Genomic DNA, 21992 nt, shown 5'->3' with positions numbered 1-21992 from the left:
TAGTGTCTAAGTAGGGGATGATTTGGCGCTGCTGGGCCTCATTCACGGTTATCCTGGGGAACATGTGGGCAGGCAGTGGTTGGACACACCTGGAAGGAGTGATGAGGGACAGAGAGAAATACTTATTTCTTCTTTTGTGGTCTTGGTTTAGATTCATTGTGAGAGTTTGCAGTGTTTATATATTAAGATTGAAAAACATAAAATAAGCATTAAAGTGCTGGGTGTGGTAGCCAATACTTTTAATCCTAGCACTCAGGACAAAGAGGTAGGCATATGTCTGTGACTTTTGAGGCCAGCATCGTCTAACTAGCAAGTTATAGGCTACCTAGAGCTACATACGACTGTCTGAGCCCTGGACAAGTGTTTGGCTTTTGGTTTCCCAGATATTACTTTGATGGAAAGAAAGCTAATTTTATCCATCTAAAATAAGTACTACAAAGTGAAATAGCTATTTCAGATATTGTAGTGAATTGTGTATTTGCAATTATATAAAGTGACACATACTGTTTAAAATGAGCACATCTTTTGATGGCTAACCAGTAATAAACTATAATTGTATATTAAATGGGCAGACAGGTGGTGCATATTGTTAGTAGTATATAATACTACTCTAGCAAGAAAACCTTATTTAAAAAATACAAAGTTGGCTGCAGAGACAATTCAGTGATTTTGAGCACTGACTGCTGCTCCAAAGGACCCAGGTCTGAGTTCTAGCACCCACAGGGCAGCTCACAACCATCTTTAACTTCAGTTCCTGAGGGTTCAATTCCTTTTTCTGGCACCAGGCACTCAAATGGAACACAGATATAGATAGACAGACAGACAGACAGACAGATAGACAAATATAGATTGCAGACAAAATAACTCATACACATAAAATTTACTTAAAAATAAATAAGTAAAACTTTAAAACCCCATAAAGTTAAAGCTAACTTTAACAAGGCACAATGGTTTAACATGCACAAGGTGCTGGGATCTAAGTATCAAATGTGCACACACGTGTGCACACACATGAACTGTGTGCTGTTGTCCACATGCTCTTTAGAACAAACTTGGTACCTTAGAGTATCTGTTCCTTCTGCTCCTAAATCCCACCTCCCTGTAAGAATCTCGCCTACCTGTTAATATAAGTTATTTGGGACCTCTCAAAACATGTCTTATGTAGGGCTGAAGCAACGGCTTAGCAGTTAAGAGCACTTGCAAAGGACCCAGGCTTGGGTGTCAGTACCTACATGGTGATTCCCAACCATCCAAAGCTTCAGTTCTGCCTTCTTTTGACCACTGCGGTCACCTGTACACATATGATGCACACACATGCATGCAGCAAAGCATTCATACACACATACAATAAGATACATTATATATTTTAAAGAATGTATCACATACCTACATAGGGCACTATCAACTATCACTGGTGGGTGTAAAATTAAGATAATAATGTTTAGCCGGGCAGTGGTGGCGCACGCCTTTAATCCCAGCACTTGGGAGGCAGAGGCAGGCGGATTTCTGAGTTTGAGGCCAGCCTGGTCTACAGAGTGAGTTCCAGGACAGCCAGGGCTATAAAGAGAAACCCTGTCTCGAAAAAACCAAAAAAAAAAAAAAAAAAAAAAAAATCAGGTAGTACTGTCTATATATCTTTTGATGGCTATCAATTAATTATGGGCTCCCTCAAATCTATGAAACAATTTTAAGTGAAATACAGTGAACCATCCTGATTTCTATGTATTACAATTTGAGTAACCTTTTAAAGGGCTCAATAAAGAAATAAATATTCATGAAAAGATGCAGTCACATATATACAATGAATAAAAAAAAAATACTACAAGTATGTATTTTTTAAAGTGTATCACCAGGTGGTCACGCATGCCTTTAGTCCCAGGACTTGGGAAAGCAGAGGCAGACAAATCTCTGAGTTTGAGGCCAGCCTGGTTACACAGCCAGTTCTAGGAAGCCAGGGATACAAAGAGATACCCTGTCTCAAAAAATAAAAAATAAAAAATAAAAAAAGAAACAAACAAACAAAACAAAACAACAACCCAAGAAGGGTATGTATGGCTGGAGGATAGAGGTTCAGCGCTATAGAGAGCCCTACTGCGCATGCAGAGGACCAAAGTTTGGTTCCCAGCATCCCACAGGGCTTGTCTTGTGACTGCCCAGAACCCCAGCTCCTGAGGATCTAGGGGATGGCGCCCTCTTCTGAGCCCCACTTACATGCATATGCACGCGAGCGCGCGCGCGCACACACACACACACTCCCTGGAAGACCTAAAAGCTGTGAAAGCAAGAGTTCCCCGAAAAGCCAGAAGCAACCGAGCACACAGGAGGAAAGGGGAAAGGGGAAAGGGGTTGGTTGCTTCCAGACAGCTCTGCTGTCTCCAGAGCCACTGATGGGTGCACCTGCCCCTGCACCCAGGCCAGGCCACCCCAGCTGTTGGCCATGGCCAACACCATGCCATGTGTGTGTTTAGAGACAAGCACGAGAGAACTGCAATCAGGAGGGTCAGGGTCATAGAGAGAAGCACCGATGGCCACAGACACAGCCCCTCTGACCTATACAGGATTCTAGACTCATCGCCTGCCCAGCAGACAGCCGAGACACCCTCTTTCTTCTCTCGCCATGCACAGTTTCTCATATACACCAAGTGCTTGAGTGGGACCTAGAGCTGAGTGGTAGACATTAAGAAAACATGTGTTTAAATTAAGGCAATTTACTTTGTAAAACATGTATCCTTTTGTAGGACTGCCTGCAGATTTTTAGATTTTGTTTCTAATATACTTTATTTCACCAAAAAGACGACTTACTGTTGATGTGATCGATGTAGTAGGCACCAATCTGAGGGTCAAACCCTGCTTCCCAGCCCCATGGCAACTCATCCCCAACACAGTCAGCGAAGGACAGGGGCTTCGTTAACCTACAACAAACCAGAAGAAACATGCTGTGATTTGCCATCAAACCAGACCTGTCAAAAGTCAGTACCCTGGTGCTGGAGAGATGGTGCAGTGGTTAAGAGCACTGTCTGTTCTTCCAGAGGTCTTGAGTTCAATTCTCAGCAACCACATGGTGGCTCACAACCATCTATACTGGAATCTGATGCCCTCTTCTGGCATGCAGGTGTATATGCAGATAGAGCATTCATACTTTAAATATTAAAAAAAAAAAAAAGGTCAGTATCCCAACCACAAGTTAACCGTCTAAATTGCATTTTCTTTTAGTTCTTGATTGTTTCTAGAATCTGTATTATTGCTCCTAAAATTTATTTTTAAATTTCGTGTGTGTGTGTGTGTGTGTGTGTGTGTGTGTGTGTGTGTGTGTGTGGAGAGAGGGGGGGAGGGAGAGGGAGAGGGATTGAGAGAGAGAGAATTTACTCTCTTTACACATATATCTCGGGCTACCCTAGTTTCGGATTTGTATGCTTTGACTTATTTCTACGTCTAAGTATGACGTCTGCTATAAATTCTTTCTGGGAGGAAGGACACACTTCTGATGGAACCATGCACATAATCTCACCTTTCAAAATGGCTTATGATTTCTCTCTTAAGAGGAATTTCTCATGACATGTTCTCTTCAATACTAACTCTGTCTCATTACCTCTCTCTTTAAAACTGATGGGGAAACGACACAGTCTTCTTTCAGCAGAACGTAGGTTTAGACATAAATTCCTGATTGACTTTTCCCATCACATCCCTCATTTTGCTTCACGGATTTTCCTTGGCTACTCATGCAGCCATGGCAGGCTGCTGTTGCAGGTTAGGACTGCCCTGCTTCAGGGCAGCTACCATCAGTCACCAGGTCTTCTGACCAAGTATGGCTTCACAGCGCTGGCCTGGCTCTCACATATGAAATCTGCTACGATCCCTTCTCCCTGTGCTGAAGAGAAATGAAGATCTCTACAGACCACTTCCCAGATCATGTCTCCTCATTCTGAGGAGTTCTTATCTACTTCTCAGAATGCTGGGAAATCTCAGAATTCCCAACTACAATGGTCCCTCCAGGACACAAAACCCTGACACCTCTTCACTTACCTTCCCTGTGGCATGAAATCTAGACATGGCTTTGAGAGCTCTGGCCTTTGAATGACACAGTCAATTCTGAGGGCAACCGGCTCTAATACAGACAAGTCATGAACCTTCCTAACTGGATCTCTCCCTCTCTCCTCCTTCTCTCTCCTCTCCTCTCCTCTCCTCTCCTCCCCCCCCCCTTTCTCTCTAAGGGTGGTAATCCCCCTGATCCACATGCCCTTCCATGCCCTTAACTCCCTCCCCTAGGATTCATGTGAAAACAGCGTTACCTAGGAACACTCTCTAGGCCATTATAAGTGGTTATTGATACAACCTGGCATGAATCCTCTCATTTACTCTCAAGTGGCACCAAGTTGTGGTGGTCCAAATCCTCGTGCTGTTGAACTGTGTCCCCAGGACCGACTGTGTCAACAGAAACATGCATCTTGCACTCTAAGGTAGATCTACAAACTCTGGGTCCTAGCAACATATGTGCTCCAGGTAGTTCTCCTCTAGACTAAAGTTTGAGCCTCTAACCTAGAACTTTAAGAGCTTAGCAGATGTACCAAGGAGATCTAGGTTCAAATCTCTGTCCTGCAACATAAGCTACATAAGCAACATAAGCGCCCCAGTACCTGATATGGTTTTACTATTTTGGTTTTCCTCAAAAGGATGGGGGGAGAGGGATAAATTTTAACCGTGCTGGTTAGTTCTATGCCAACTTGGCACAAGCTGGGGTCATTTGGGAAGAGGAAGCCTTGATTGAGAAAGTGCCCCTGACAGGCTGGTTTGTGGGCAAGCCTGTGGTGCATTTTCTTGACTGATTGATGGTTGATATGGGGAAGCCCCGGGCTGGTGGCCCGCCCTGGATGCTGCAAGAAAACACTGACCAGCCATGGGGCAAGCCAGTAAGCAGCGCTCCTCCTGGCCTCTGCATCAGCTCCTGCCTCCAGTTTCCTGCCCTGTTTGAGTTCCTGTCCTGACTTCCTTCAGTGGTGGACTGAGATCAAGAAATGGAAGCTGAAATAAACCCTTTCTCCTCAACTTGTTTTTGCTCCTGGTGTTTTACTTCCCACAATAGAACCCTAACTAAAACCGCTAGACAGTAGGGTGAACGGTAAACTTCTAAGTCTGTTGATCAAGTTAAATGAGTCTGAGAGGTGTTAAATGAGTGTGTTCAAATGAAACCATCTGCCAAGTTTACTGTGAAATCATGGAGTAAGGCTGAACACAGTTGGGAAAAAATCCTGGTTTTAGAATTGTTCTCAAAATCTACCTCATGCCAATGAGCTGCCCAGAAAAATATTTTTCTTTTGATAAAGGAATTACATACAATATCAAAAGATCTAATGCCAAAGAAAGTGCCCTGGTGTGCACCCAGCTCCCTGAGAATGCCTGTCTGGCCTGCACTCACGGCTGTCTGCCCAGAAGCAACTGTGCTGCTGCCCAACTCGACCCGAGGACTCTTGCTTCCCTGACTTTGGATGCAGGTTGTCACGTGGCAGACAGCATGAAGAAATGAGGGTTGAGGAGATGAAAAGAGAGGCAAGCTTAAATGACAAGACACAGACCTCATACCTGGTACCAGATATTCACTACAAGAAAAAAAATCCTAAAAGCTTTATGTAGTGTATTATGATCACAAGCTGTGGTGATGTCAGTTAGCTTGCAAATAATTCTGGTTTTTGCCTCTGAACTGGTCAGTGAGAACTTATTTAACTGTCATTGTTGTAAGTGCAACATTACACCTGTAGGTATAAATTTGACTATAAACTTAGAGAACCCGTCCTTCAGAAGCTCTCAGTCATGAAAAAGTTAATGCAAATTCTTTACAGTGTTACTTCAAAAGGAAATTCTATGCTTTGCTTTCTGCATCTGTATAGCATAAATTTTGCTATACTCTCTCCATACGTAAAACCACTAAGCATATATTTATAGATGTCAAAGTTTAAAGACTAAACCATCAGATTGGAATACTATATATACATATCTGGGTACAGATCATCTAAATCAAGTAGAAAGCTATGGTGCTATTCTGATAATGGGAAGTTACTGTGACGGGTTAGTTAACCTTTGCCCTTTGACCTAGAAACACACTCAGTCTCCCATCATAACAGGGTCTCTCCCCAAACCTCCTGCTCTTACTTTCAGCCAGTCACTTCCAACCACTGCTCATTCTAGCCAGTCTCCCTTCTGCACCTAATGCCGAGCCATGTGGTCACCCCACCAGTACCCTCTGCAAAAGCAATGCTTGCAAGTGGCAGGCCTTTGAAACACCACGTCACTTATGCTGCTGTTTGGGGGACCAGATATACTACTGACAAATGCTTCAGTGTCTACAATAGTGTATGTTTTTAGAAAGGGGGTAAGGTTTGCATATAGTAATTAAACTAATAATTTTAAAAGAAACACTAAGTGGAAGAAAAGCACAAAAAGTAAGATTGCATGATTCCATCACATAACATTAACACCCAATCCAGAAACCCTAAGAGCAGAGCACAGGTAAATGGTTGGTTCTCAGAAGACAAGGAGAACGTCGGACAGACAGACTCCTTATGGGCTCCAGGGGGAAGTGGGAATGTTTCACACTGAATGCAGTCTACGGTGGCTGTAGTAAACGCCATTGTGCTGCTCACATAATAACTGTTAATCCACGTTACAGAAATGTTGCCTCACTAAGTTGTTTTAGAAGGTAGGAACAAGTATGTAAGAAAGCCAAGACTCCAAGTGAATAAAGTCCTTTTACAAGAGACAATAAATAATTAAAAACGAGGAAACGTTCAACATCCCTAATAATAAAGAGAGATGCCAAGTTCAACAACGCCGAGGCTGTGTTTCAAGCCTATTAGGCTATGGAGGTTTCGTTTGGGTTTGCTTCGCCTCAGTGAGGAAACGCAGTTCTGGTGATAAAATGGAAAAATTGGTTACCTTCACTCACATGCAAGGCAGTTATAAAACAACTTGGAATTATTATAAATAATAAACAAAAATAAAAGAATTGGGCCAGTGAGGTGGTTTAGCAGGTCCACAGCTACTGACTTACTTTCAGTTCCTGAAGCCCATGTTGGCAGGAGGGAACCGACCCCCAAAGGCTGTGCTCTGTTCTCCATCTCTACGAAAGCTCTTTGTGTGTGTGTGTGTGTGTGTGTGTGTGTGTGTGTGTGTGTGTGTGAGCGCGAGCTCTTTCTACCCCCCCCCCCACACATAATAATCATCATCATCATCACCACCACCATCATAAGTATTTTCTACACACGCTGCCTGACGTCCTTGAGCACAGAGCCTGCCTCACAGCATTGTCAGGACAGGAGAAATGTTGATTAAGCAAATGACAAGAGGCTGGGGATTACACATTATTCTTTTCAGTAATGTCCATTTACAGCTGGGTATGGAAGCACATGCCTTTAATCCCACACTGGGAAGGAAGCAGGCGGAGGCAGGCGGGTCTTGGGAGTCTGAGGCCAGCCTGATCTGTATAGCAAGTTCCAGGCCAGCCAGGGCTACATAATGTGACCCTTTTGGTTCTGTTATTTTTAAAGAGGGTCCATCTGCAACGACAAGGGGACCAGAGCCATTACAAAGTCCCCTTCAATTACTGGAGGTCAGGCCTGTATCCCTGCCTTCCCAAGATTAGAATAGCCATAGCCCTTCTATGCTTAGAGAAGGGAGGAGATGTCAGGAGCAGCCCTGCTTACACACTGAAGGCCTAAAATCAGCCACAGGCCTAAAATCAGCAATAGGCCTGTCATACATGTATACTAACACCAAGTCTTGGGTCTCAGTGGAAAAACATTGAAACAGATGGCTATAAGCTATTGTAAACAGGCAGCTTTTGTGGAAATTTACCAGCCTGAGTAGTCATAGACCTTGTATATAGGTAGCCTTAGCAGACAATACCAACTTAGATAAGGACAAGTGAGTCATAGGCAGAGTCATAGTGACCTGTCCCCTGAACCTTCACACAGCTGATACCCTGTTCTGAAAGATATCTGTATTCCCCCTGAACACCCACACTTCAGTGTCATCCCCTTCCCCACTTCCTGCCTTTTTGTGTTTATAACCCCTGTGTGAATGAGTAAAAATTACGATTTGATCTAAAAAAAAAAACAAATAAAAAAAGGGGGGGTTTCCATCTGTATACATTAATAGTAAGTGCATTTGAGCAAGTAACTTTCTGAAGGCTGCCATTAGGCTGGCATATTTATTACCTGACAACTGGGACAGAAGAGAGGAAATCTTCCAGTACTTCATTAAATTTGTGATTTGTTTTTATTTACTACACTTGCGTTATGAATCAGCTTGCATCTTGGATGTTCCAGCACCTTAGTAAGTTTCTCTCTTCTTTCTTTAGTGCTTTTACTCCGCTGAGGAAAGCAAACGAGTCACACAAACACCTGAACTCTGCTCCCTGCTAAGAGCCAAGGACTATTTGCTTGTCAGATTACTCGGTTTTGAAAAATGGCTTGAGAATGTAAGTGGCCATGCCAGCCAAGAAGGTAGGAATGTCTGTAAGAGGAAGAGGGGTTCTTAAGGGTTGTTATCCAAACAGAAGTCCACCAAGAGGCTATGCCCCCCAGCCTGCAGCTCAAGAGCACTGCGGATCTCATCGAACCAGCAACAGAACCACACAAACCTCCCATCTCACTCGAGACAGTCCTGTTATGGGACTTTTGTCAAAACCACAGAGCTAGGAGAATTTTTAAAAATCCCTTTAGCCTTACTATAGCTGAGTAATCTCAGTTAACAACAGGATACTTCCTCAGGAGGCTGTGCTTAGTAAATAATCAGATACATATGTACAGTAATAAAAATACATACATTTTACCAAGTTGAGAACATACTAAGTAAGCTATATATACACTGTTGTTTTGAATCTTGATTTTAAAAATGCATCCTTTAAGGCTGGAGAGATGGCTACATGGTTAACTCAGGTGGACTTTCCAAAGGACCCAGGTTCAATTCCCAATACTACACAGTGACTCATGACTGTCTGTAATTCCAGTTCCAGGGGACTAGACAACGTTGTCTAGCATCTGAGGGCACCAGGCACACACAAGGAGCATAGACTCACAGGCAGGCAAAGCACCCATATGCTTAAAACATGAATGCTTCCTTCACACTCTTTCATAGTTAGGGTTTCCATTGCTGTGAAGAGACACCATGACCAAGGCAACTCTTATAAAGGAAAGCATTTAACTGGGGCTGGCTTACAGTTCAGAGATTTAGTCCATTAACATCGGGGTGGAAAGCATGGCGGCACACAGGCAGACATCTCTCAGCCTCTTTAAAGGAGGCATAACAGGACTGTCCCCAGAGACGGGAGGTTTGTGTGGTCCTGTATTTGCTTCAATGGGATCCATAGTGCCGTTGAGCTGCAGTTTGGGAGAGGCAGCCTCTGGTGCTGGAGAGGTAGTTGAAAGTTCTACATCCAGATTCAAAGGCAGCAAGCAGGAAGACGCTGTCACATTGCATCTAGACTGAGTATCTGAGACTTTAAAGCCTGCCCCCACAGTGACAAACCTTCTCCAACAAGACCACCCCACCTAATAGTGCCACTCCCTATGAGTCTATGGGAGCCATTTTTATTCAAACCACCACATACTCTCACTACAAACAGTACATAACCAACAGTGCACACTATTATTAAAGCCCCTCCATTTTCTATAGTGAGTTACTGTATTAGTGTGGTACTTTCTCAGTTCATAAATTTCCTGGTAAATTCCTAGTAGCTGAACAAAGAATATGCATATTTTTACAGTTAAAAAAATTTTTTTAGTTGTAAAACTTCAATGTGTGTTAATGTGCTTTTAAACATATATTGATGCCAAGTCACTGTAATGCTTGGGCTGAGGGGATAGCTTAGAAGGTAAAATACTTGTCTTATAAGCCTGAGGATCTGGGTTCAATTCCCAGAACCCACCTTAAGGGGGGTAGGGGAAGAGCTGAGAATGGCTGATGGTTTGCACTTAGAATCCCAGGGTTGGAGAAAGGAGGTTTTGAGGCTCACACAGCAAGTCTAGCCTACTTGGTAGGCTCCAGGTCAACAAAAAACTCATTTTAAAGGAGCTGGACGGCATTCCTGAGGACACCTGAGATTATCCCTTGGAGCATCCATGCATGCACATACAAGTACATGTGCATCTACACGTGCACACGGGAGTAAACAAATACAACACACACACTAAAGAACAAAATAAAAATGCAGTTCTCACAGCTGTTCTCCTGCATATGGGCTTTCCTCTTCGATGGTTTCCCACACCATAGAAGACAATGTGTGTGCCTGGAGACCGTCTAGGGTTGGGGTGATCGCATTACTACTCACACAGAAGGCCAGTGAGACCAGACTGCTTCTGGCTTTATTTATTTATTTACTTACTTATTTTTAATATTGCAAGTTTGTGAGCTATTCTGGAAATGGGACCCGAACCTAAACATAAAATTCATCTATGCTTCTTATACAACTTACACACACAACCTGAAGGTAATTTTATACAATAATTTTAATCCTTTTGTGCATGAAGTGTTATTTTACAGTGTAGAAGTTTTCACTTGTGGTGCTGTCCAAGGTTCACAAGGGTTTAGATGGGGTAGCATTTGGGTGTTCAGATTTGAGCTATGTGTGTGCCTCAATAGTGGGGGGGCAGCTCCTACACTGCTTGACTGGCTGTATCTCATAATTGTGTCTACAGCAGAATTTTACACATTTTGAATATCAATCTCTTGAAGTTGTAAGTATTTCATGACGATGGTATTTATCTCCGATGAACGAAGGCATGGGTACATTTAAGTGCTGGCAAGGCTGGCTGGCCAGTTAGTGAGGACAAAAGCTGAATCCTAGCTCTTCACACGAGAATTCATTCCAGATAAGTCCAGTTACATGTGACAAACTGACTAGAGGAAAAGAGGGCAAGTATGCGAACCTGCCAGGGGGAGTTTGTGCAGGACCTTGAAGTACTTCGGGCTCTGTTCCTTAACCAGGCTTCCACTGGTGTTCTTTACCAGCACAGCCACCAAGAGTAAATACCAGGAAAACGAAATCCATCTATAGCACCATCAGGGACCCGAATTCACGGAATTGCTCTGTTTACTCCTGCCAATAGGGTCATTGATAAGTATTAGAAAGGTATTTAAAGATTTGTACGGTGAACGTATTTTCTCCTTGGCTTATCAAAACAGATACAAGAAAAGAAATATGAGGAATGTCTGCTCATGAGTTACTTTCTATTGCAACCTTGGTTCTTTGTACCCACATGGGGAGCACGGGCTTAGAAGACGGGGCAGTGGCTCAGGTGACCTAAGGCCTGAGAACCACACCAGGACCCATGCGGTAGAAGGAAAGAACTAACTTCTACAAGTTGTCCTCTGACCTCCACACGTGCACTACACACACACACACACACACAATCACAAACACACTTGCACACACATCACAAACACATACACAAACATACACAGTCAACAGATACATATAATTTTAAGACATCCCACCCCCAAAAAAACAAAATTTACAGATGGTTGTGAGGTTAAATAAAACTTACAACTTACCCCAAAAAAAACAAAATTTACAGATGGTTGTGAGGTTAAATAAAACTTACAACTTACCTTGCCTGCTAACAAACTTTTAATTTTCTCCTTTTGTTGTTTGTTTGTTTGTTTTTACGGACTGTAGCAGGGAACTGCAGACGCCAGCAGTCATTACCTGAGGGAGCTGACTCTAACTGCTCTGGCCAGAAGCTGACCCTGCTGAAACTTTTTGGCAACAGAAAAATACCCAGCTCCTCTCCCAGAAGCCCAGTGTGTCAGCTCTCTCACTAACAAGCTCCTCCATTAAAGAAGATGAACGCAAGCTCCCTCCGCCATGACACCAAGGTGTACGACGCAGGTGTCTACCCTCTGACGGTTTGTCCTGTACACACGGCAGCCTCTGGTGGTCACCATCCACAGTGGGTGGTGTTTCCACAGTGGCACCCACATGCGTATTTTGGAAACAAATTATGTTTTGCTGCATCTTCTTATGACTATCAGAAAATTACTCAAGTAATGACGTAGTTATGAGGAGAAGAAGTAGGTAAGTAATTCGGTTAACACAAAGCAGTCCTCACTGTTAAGTAACGCGGCACAGTGTTAGAATTCTAAGCAAACCAACTATTTTGCCTTCTCTACATTTCCAGACTTCCACAAAGCAAGCCCCGGGCATGCACCGAGGTCTTCCTGCACTGCTGCTATCTGAAACCAAAGACCCAGCTAGCCATGTGCCGGACCTGTCCAGGAAGTGAGCTACAAATCTGTCCTCCTTGGAGAACAGAACAATATTTTCAAAATAAACCCCTAATTTTTCTTTTACCTATCTGAAGACTCCCTATGTGTTAAAAGGAGAGTTGTCTTCCGAGGTAAGAAAATCTACTTGCCTGGGTCCACACTCATGGGCACCTTCCATACACAAAGTCCACCCGACGACCCTGCCTACAAGAAAGTTTCCTGGTCTAGGCCATTACCTGTCATACTACAATTTAATAATTCTAAGATTGCCTTTAATATGGCTAGCAAAAATTAATGACATAGTGTTCTACAAATACCCAACATTGGGGAAGAAAAATCAGCTAGTTCCAACAAGGTTTTCATTAACAGCAGAAAAACGAGAAAAGATGACAAAGGAGAGTGCGCCACTAGTTCACAGTTTAGGAGCAGTACGTCCACAGTGTGGAGCCTTGACACTAACGACTGAACAGCCAGAAGAGTCCAAGAAAGCCCAGCAAACCTCCGACGCAGACAGCCAAAGCTCGCTCTCCTAACAGGCCCACGCCAGCATCCTCTCTCCCTCCCATTCCCATCTTCTGCCCGGTTCTCCTCTTCAACATGTTTGTCCTTTAAGATTCAATCTCTAAACTTAAGGTAAGTGCCTTGCTGAGGAAGCCTTCATCATCTCTGGGATGATGCCAATTAGCGACATTTTATAAGCTTGGAAAATATTTTTCCCATTCAAATTTTTTTCACAGTGTTTCCATTTCTCAGTTTGTTCAGGCCACAGAAGTCCTACTGGTTTATCATCCTGGTATGTCAAGCACCTAACAAGGTATAAGGTGCTTGACAGACATGCCTTTCGGAAAAACAATGAACTCGTGATTTCCAGCCAGCTGTTTCTACCTGACAGTGCCACAGGACCGCCTACTACACAGCAAATGTAACTCACATAAACACTTGATTTCCCCTCCAAAACCCATCCCTCGCCTCTATCTGTGCCCGAAATCTGATCTTAGAAAACGGCAGCAGCAGGAAATCAGATCCTCAAATCACACCTAGGAGGCATTGAGGCTGCCTTCCCCTCCAACAGCCCTTTCCCGAGTTCATCAACATTCTACAGGCTGGCCCTGGGAACATGGCCTCAGTTCACACAACCGTCTCTCCACCACCATGTCTCTATAATCAAAGCCACCGGTGTGACTGCTGCTGAACTGCCACCAAGGTTTAGTCTCTCTGTGCTTGCTTCTCCACACAGCAGGCTGTAGTCTCTTGAAAACATTTTTTAAATCTTGTTCTGCAAAATGTTAGTAGGAACTGAGCATGGTGTCACACAGCTTTACTCCCAGCACTCGGGAGGCAGAAGCAGGCAGATCTCTATGAGTTTGAGGCCAGCATGGTCTACAGAGTGAGTTCTAGAACAGCCAGGGCTACATAGTCAAAAAATGAAACAAAACAAACAAACACTAAAATGTATCAGGAAATTACAAGACTGCACCTTCTTTGTAAAACAGCACATTATTGTGGCAAATACTCCAGTTCCTACACTCTTCTCCTCAGATGTACCTTCTATAACAAGTACCTGTCTCTAGACTTTACATGGAGCCTGCTTTGTACATAAGCAACAACACTGGGGTTTACTTTTCCCCCAGTGCTCCACCTTGGCCCTGTGATGTTGCTAACTTATTTCCTTCACCGTGAGATCACAGTCTGTTTGGTCTTTGCAGTACAACCTGGTGCTGATGGGGATTTTAATCGTCTTCAGACAATGCCGTATCCAGTTGCCTTGGATAAGCTCTAGGTTAGATATGGACTAGTATGTTGTCTGATGTAGGTTTAAAAAGGTGACCTCAGAAAGGTGGCACCTGTCTGTCACACAGCTACACACGCACAAACTACGTGGGCAAGTGACGAGAACAAGGTGCTGGACTGGGGAAAGTTTTAGGTTGCTATGGCCATGAAGCCTCTCTTTCTAAAAAAGAATGCTCAGATACATCAGAGGTCTAGCTAGTTAGCAAAGCGTGATCTCTCACTGACAGGACTCTACCTAACTGGTCCCTATGGAAGTGTGCATTCAGTGCTCTGCCTGCATCCCCCAGCAGAGACCTCTGGGTCCATACAGGCACTCCAGCACTGAGGGCCACGAAGGCATCAGACCAGATTCCTAGACAATGAAGTCCAGTCTGACTCTTCCAAAGAAAGCTTTGAGAAGGTAAACGAGTCAGACAGCTTCTGTACACCTGCCGCTCATGCTGGACGAAAAGCAATACAGAAGCATGCTACTATTTCAAAGATTGTAGACATGTAGAAAATGGATGTCTACATCCATAAACATTACTGGTTTTCTTAGGAACACTGGACAAAGTTTTTCTTTTAATTTGGATATAATTCAATTATAACCAGATTCTACAGAATGTCTATACACATATTTTATATAAGATGCCTTACTTAAGATGAGGGGACATTCTTCTTATTTACTTTCCCTAAATCCTGATGAATGAATATCAGAGAGAGACAGAGGAAAAAAAAAGAGAGAGGGAGGGGCGAGGCAGGGCGGGCGGGAGGAGGAGAGGGAGAGGGAGAGAGAGGGGGGGAGAAAGAGAGAGATATTAAAGTTTCTGATTGGGATACTTACAAAATCTGCATTTAAGCTATCAACATTATAATCCAGTTTGACATTTTTGTAGTATATGTAATATTTGGCCAAGACAGATTTGAGTTTTTACCACACATTTTAGTGACCGATGGACCATGTGACGGTTGACACGAGTACTTCCTGATTTGAATCTTCAGGTGACTTGCTATATAAGCAAGGGGTCACTAGAGTTTACAAGTTGTTTATTTCCTTAGCAGCTCGGACCAATATGAGTGTGCTGTCTGTCACAGAACCCTCCGTGCCCCACTGATACCATTTTTCTCCCTGCACACCCCATTCTCCCGCAGTGCTGGGCAGACAAAGCAACAGTTGGCGCTCCTTCAGCACGTTCCGTGTGTCTGATTCTGTTGACCACGTCTGGACTCAAGGCTCCGATCAGTCACACTAAGTCAGCCCCACCGTACTTACTAGCCTTCACAAGTATTTAGTTTACTAAAACATCGTGCGCTGGCCCTGAGTACAAGATGCATACAGACGGAAAGAATCACGGATTTTCTAAAGCTCCTAGATTGGAATTTCAAGACTCAAATATCAGAAAACTGAGCAAGGCTCCTAAGCAGCCTAAGGAATGGCATTAACATGCTACAAATCAATTCCATACCACACGTTTGCTTTGCTAGTTAAACATATGGCTGGATTTTTCTACCTCTGTGGAGACGCTTTGGTGGTGTTCCCTCCTCCTCACTAGCCTGTGTTTTCTTCTGGCACAGCACCAGATCCGCCAAGCACTAAAAGTTAGACATATGGAATGTGAGGAATGTCTGATAACTTCAGAGATCAGCCGTTAGTCATAAACAAAAATGCATGCCCTTTGCGCTTAGCCTCAGACTCAATTTGAGGCAAACAAAGTCATGAGGCTGAGTGCTGGCAAAGGGGACAAGGTGACACGGGCTGGGCGAGCTCTAAATATAACTCTCCATCATTGTTCACATAAACACTGTCCCTTTACTCTAAAGGCTGATGAACCACGCAGACCAGAGCCTTGCTCAGTCTTAGACCAGTAGTACAGGAGTTAGGAAAGAAACCACTCTCATCAGTGTACAGTAAACCATGTTCCGTCCCCGAGGGCTTTCACCAACTCCTCCTTATCAGGGACATTTCGGTAGTAATTTGGCAGATTCTATAGGTATAAGTATGTTCAAAATTAAATAGAAACAAAAATCAAAACAACATAAAATACATGGCTTAAGAATTTGCTCTAGTCAGATGAAACAGGAATGCCAAGCTGAGTGTTTCTCTCAACTGAATCTTTTCCCCTGAGACAGGGTTTCTCTGTACAACCCTGGAACAGCTGTCTTGGAATTCACTCTATAGACCAGTTCAAAGCTCCTTGAGAACTCAGAGATCTGCCTGGCTCTGCCTCCCAAGTGCTCAAATTAAAGGTATTCAACACCACACCTGGCTTAATTGAACTATGAAAGGAAATAACCCTCTGAAAGGAAATAAAAAACACAATTGTCACTAGCTCTAGTCCTAGGTGACCAGGTGACCTCTTCTAGCTTGAGGACACTGCATACACATGATACACTGATGTAAATAAAGTTAGGTAAACACTCATACACATAAAATAAAAATAAACATGTAAAGAATAAAAAACATAAATACAAAAGGATAAAGGGGGCCAGCAGACAAGAGCATCTTAATTTGGGGTGACAGAGAAATGGCAGAGAAGTGACTTAGCAGACCAGAAAAATGGGGAAACCAAGTCACCAAAGAAAAAGCCCAGAAGCAGATCAGCTCCCACTGCAACAGCCTGAAATGGGATTCCAGCATCAAAGACTTTGGTGGGAAGCACTCCCTCAAAGCCACTTAGGAAACAGCCCAACAGAACTGGCAGAAACGGAAGAATCAATTCTCCACAGAGGCTTAACCAGAGGCGCGTAGACTTGCAGGCGAACATCTGGTGCAGCTTACAGAAAAGGTGCCTTGTTAAAAACAAAAAATGGAGACAACGTGAATTCACTGAGAGCAAGCTTCCCTGGTTCCCTTTCCGTCGTTTTTGGGGAAATGGGCTGACATCTGTCAAGCTGGGGACGGGCTGAGTTGTACCATGGAATGCTAACTAGGCCAAGAGGAGAGGTGGGCTGCTGGAGTTCCCTAGCTATACAGAGGCTGTGCCTGAGCACTGCCACACTCACTAGTACACAGCTACACATGGTTCCGTGTGTCTCCTTCTTCAATATGACTAAGAGCTGTATGTGTCGTGAAGGTCAGGCCATGCTGCAGCGAAACTCTCAGACCTCATATCCTTCTCCCTCCAGCCAAGCCCAGCACGGTCCTAGCCGCCTCTCCAGACAGTGGGCCTCCACAGCATGGTTCAGCATCACTGACTGCATCTTAGATGTGTAACACCTCCAACCAGAACATCAGAAATGGGAGGGAAGGGGACACACACCATTTCTGCTCTCAGTCACTAGCCAAAGTAAACTACTGGGAAGAAGGGTAGTTAATCCCCGGATCTGACCAGAAAAAAGGACCAGAACGGTTGAGATTAGTTACCTCATCTTCAGGCCATACGATTATATAGGAAGACCTCCACCAAAAGGCGCTTGGAACCAATAAACAAATTTAGCAAAGCAGCAGCATTCAAAATAAGTAGCTTTATACAAGCCATAATGAACTCCTTAAGAATGAAATTAAGAAGATTCCATTCAAGCCTCAACAACCACCACCTCTAGGGATAAGTCTAACCAACGAACTGAAAGACACCACCAATAACAAATTACCAATTACAAAACACTGAAGAAAGGAAGTGTGGAAACTAGAAAATGTTAAGGGATGTCACACTAATGAATTGGCAAATTAATACTGTGAGTTGGAAATATTACTGAAAGTTATCTATAGATTCAATGCAATCTCCATCAAAATACCGATGACACTCCTCACAGAAATAGGAAAATAATCAGCTTAAAATTCATATAAAAGCACAAGACTTAGGTCAAAGCAATCCTGTTGAAAAAATACTATAAACAGCAAAAAAGGGAAGCTCCAGATGTCAGTCTCTGACCTCCACACAGCCATGCATCCCCCACCCACACAAGGAGGGGAAATGTTTTTTAAAATCCTAGCACTGGGAAATCAACCCTTGAATATAATTTTAAAACACAGATAAACACTAAGAGACCATCCTGTACATTGTGTGGTTCACCCTGTGGAGACAGACTCTAAAGAAGAACAGTAGGGGAACCTTGGGAGGAAATCCAGTGAGTTCTCATTCATCATGTACAGATACAACTGATTAGCAGGAAGCTGTAAAATCTTTCTTTAAAAATAATTCCCCAACTTTAATTTTGAAAGCCGTAAAACTTCCTGTTGTCTCTATTTATTGGTTACAAACTCATCCCTAGAGCAAGCACATATTAAGTTTTAAAGTTAAAATTTTCCTAGATGTTAATATAGTTTTCCATATTCTAAAGTAATATACAAAACTGTGAACTATAAAGTAGCTAGTGACATAGCAGCTTTGAGTATAAAGCGCACTCCAGCAAGCTTCAGGCTATCAGTGGCATAAATGGCACACCTCGCTCTCCTACAACCCTCGTGTGTTTCCGTCTTTGTGTGTGGCGTGTGCATGTGTGTGGGCATGAGAGAGAACACAGGTCTCAATCACCAACTTCCTATCTCACTGTTACTCAGTCACTCTGCCTCATTTCCTTGAGACAGGGTTTCTCACTGAGCCTGGAGCTTGTGGGTTCTCCACTGTGTGTGGCCGGCAGGCATCAGTCAGCCAGTGACCTGTCTCTCTGGGATGACACGTGTATGTGGCCATGCTCAGCTTTACACGAGTGCTGGGGATTGCAAGAGAGACCCTAAAGCACTCATACCCACTGTGCCATCTCCCCAGACCTGGTTTGGTTTGGGGTTTGGTTTGGTTTGGTTTGGTGGTTTGGTTTGGGGTTTGGTTTGGTTTGGGGTTGGTTTGGTGTTTGGTTTGGATGTGGTTTGGTTTGGTTTGGTTTGGATGTGGTTTGGTTTGGTTTGGTTTGGTTTGGTTGTTTGGTTTGGTTTGGTTTTGCAGCATGGTCTCACTTATAGTATGTGGCTCAGACTCCTCAGCTTCCCCCCTGGGGCTGCAGGCGAGCATAACTGGCCCTGCTCAGCCTTTTATTTGGACGCTTTTTACATTCAGCATCCTATTAAGAGAGCCATGACCTCCACACTCAAGCAGGTTCCAGCCCACTGGGAAGACGAAGCACGTCCAAACTGTTTCTAACGCAGGCAGGTGTTGGTGCTAAGAACCTTGAAGGCAGCAGAGAAGAAATGGGCAGTGGCTGATGGGAAAATGTCTCTGTGGCTGCATTCAAAATGGCTGACCCAGCGAACTCTCAGCAGGCACTTTCCTTACTTTAACAAGTGACTCCTTCAGAATGCCGTTTTACAGTAGTCTGTGACGAACTAGTTACTCACCGGGCAGTCAGCACACAGTAGAAGAACAACAAAATAGCAAGAATGTGCCTGTCTAGTGCAGCCACAGGCCTCTCCCTTAGCACCCCTCCTCTATCAGACCTGACAACAGTCCACAAGTCCCCAAGGCTGGTCTCCTTTCCAGCCCTACCCATCACAGGACGTAGACTGCTGAGGGTTCTTTTCCACCCCAAGCCTCTTCAAGGCTGGCTGGCCTGGGAGCTGGTCCCCCCGAATCCCCATTGAGTCAGTATAGATCTTCATCCCAAAGCTGTTTTACAGACAGATCAGGGGTCTTTTCTAGAAGGAACCTGACCAAGGGCACAGCAACAGTTCATCTAATGGTTTTGTCGTTTTAGGTTAATGAGCATTTGGAAAGCTAATCCTCTCGGCATTATTTCTGCTGCAGCTTTATGTTCAATTGGCCCAACAAACCTACTATTCCCTAAATAATTTGAGACTGTTTTCCAAAGAAGACATTCATCTTTTAACTATCCTGTTCTGAAGTGCAAATTAGTGTCCATGAGAAAGTGTTGGTTTATAGGAACTTGTCAAGTTGGGCAAACTCTCCAGTCTCTGTCACATTAAGTAACATGGGATTGGGCTTTGAAATAAATAGGCTGCTGAGACAGAACAAACTTTCTTGACCTTTTTTTGATAACAACCGTTAGACAGTAATTGGCTGGATTAGGAGGGGAAGGTTGAACACTTTGTATGATGCTTCTTCATACAGTCTTGCATCCCTAAAACTACCTGCTTTCTCTAGCATAAACACTGTGTCCTGTGACTACCTGCTTTCTCTAGCATAAACACTGTGTCCTATGAACAAGTTAAGGACGCAGAAGTACGGACCCCGTCAACGGGATCCACGGTCAGCCTAAGCGGTGTCTCTCCAATGGCCACCTAATAAATAATGGTAAAATACTGACCACGAAAGCACTTGTGGAGTCTTCTTCAAGCCTTCAAACTTTTCTTTTTTTTTTTCTTTCTTTTTGGTTTTTCGAGACAGGGTTTCTCTGTGTAGCCTGGGCTGTCCTGGAACTCACTCTGTAGACCAGGCTGGCCTCGAACTCAGAAATCTGCCTGCCTCTGCCTCCCAAGTGCTGGGATTAAAGGCATGAGCCACCACTGCCCGGCACCTTCAAACTTTTATAGAAACATATTTAAGTGTAGCCATGGTAAGATAAATCCCTCTCATACTAATTTAGAGGCTTGAACACAGTTGAACATTTTGCTATATTCATTATTTCCATTTATAACATATAGACTTTCTCTTTCATGCCACAAAATATGATTTCATAGCTAAAGGTAGTTTTTATCTTAAAAACTTTTAACACATGGCAAAATATAAAGCCTTTCTCATGTGTGGGAGGGACACCTGCCTCTGTTTTCTACTCAATGACGTCTACCTCCCAGCATACAGTGGGACACTCAAGGACACACAGGAGGACCTTGCACAACAGGCTCCCTTCATGCCTGCTGTCCTCAGAATCTAGATTCACCATCCTTTAAGTAGAACGGATACTTCATCGCAGCAAAGCCAAGACACAAAGACGCTGACTGGACCAGGTACAAAGTGAGCCCCAGAGTTCCCCAAGATACAACTCTGCAGAAGTCAAAGGAGAGCCCAACACCCCATCTCTGCAGCTTCCTTCGTTCTGTCACTTAACAATAGCAACTGTCTTTTTCATCTGTGAAACAATAGAATTAGATTCTAATGCCCAAGGTTAAATTCATGCTCGAAAACTTAATGATTTCTTACACTCACTTCAGGTTGTAGTAATTTATGTAGTATTTTCTCACTGACTTTAATGGAACTCTAAATGACTCTTAATTAGCAGTAGGTTCTAACAATTTTGTTTTAAACCTCTCCTTTAGTATTATCTGGCAGGAAATACATGGGTCTTTTAAAATCATTTAAAACTATATATGTCACTCATGGCCAACTAGATAGACTGTGAGATGTCTCATCTGACATTCAGGACCCTCACACTCTGACCTCAACTCACCTTCCAATTTCCATCCCCAGTGAGTCCTTTACTATCCTCACAGCCACAAGTCTTACTGAAAACATCTTCCCTGTGCCCCAGAGCTGCCTACTGCCCATGTGTTTCATTTACAGTACTTTACCATCCGTTGGTCTGCTGTGTTCACACATTCAAGCCCTACTAACTTGTAGGCTACATAATTTATCATCCAAACTAGGACAACTCTGACCCTGAGAGGGAAATGTCTATGGGATGAGATACCAGGAATAAAACACAGCTGCCCAAGAGTGGGAACGTAATGGCTCTACAGAAAAACCATCAAATCCTGACATCATAGGAACAAACCTCCTCCATCTGACTTTCTACCACATTTTATTATTTCTGCCACATACTTGAGCTATGTGTATAGAAAGAAGTCTTTACTGCCTAACCCAATCTGAGTCATGCCATGACTCAGCATTATGCTGAGTCTCAATGCTTTTGTGTATATAGACTAGATGATGCCCTCAGTGTACCTAACTTCAGAAAGTCAGTCATGCCTTCTGACAATCAGCATCATTTACAGACAGGATCCAAGAGGCTGAAGAAATGGTTCAGTGGTTAAAGACCTTGCTGCAGAAGAACAAAGACTGGAGATCGGATCATCAGAACCCACACTCTTGTGAGGTGAGCTTGGTGGCCCACTTGTAATTACAGCTCAGAAAGCA

The 21992-nt window shown here is 43.6% G+C and overlaps 1 protein-coding gene across 1 annotated transcript in view; it reads right to left on the bottom strand.

Annotated features, from left to right (window-relative positions):
* The window catches only part of Wwc2 (WW and C2 domain containing 2), a 166222-nt gene that overhangs the window by 92361 nt on the left and 51869 nt on the right, over positions 1–21992 (bottom strand). The window contains exon 2 of the mRNA XM_028757662.1: positions 2803–2912. Coding sequence (XP_028613495.1) covers positions 2803–2912 — 110 coding nt within the window. The remainder of the gene's footprint in view (positions 1–2802; positions 2913–21992) is intronic.

The sequence above is a fragment of the Grammomys surdaster genome, unplaced genomic scaffold (assembly GCF_004785775.1).
Source record: "Grammomys surdaster isolate TR1022 unplaced genomic scaffold, NIH_TR_1.0 126178, whole genome shotgun sequence".
In the NCBI taxonomy this organism is placed as follows: domain Eukaryota; kingdom Metazoa; phylum Chordata; class Mammalia; order Rodentia; family Muridae; genus Grammomys; species Grammomys surdaster.
Note: the sequence above shows the minus strand (reverse complement) of the source record. Positions and strands in the feature narration are given on the sequence as shown.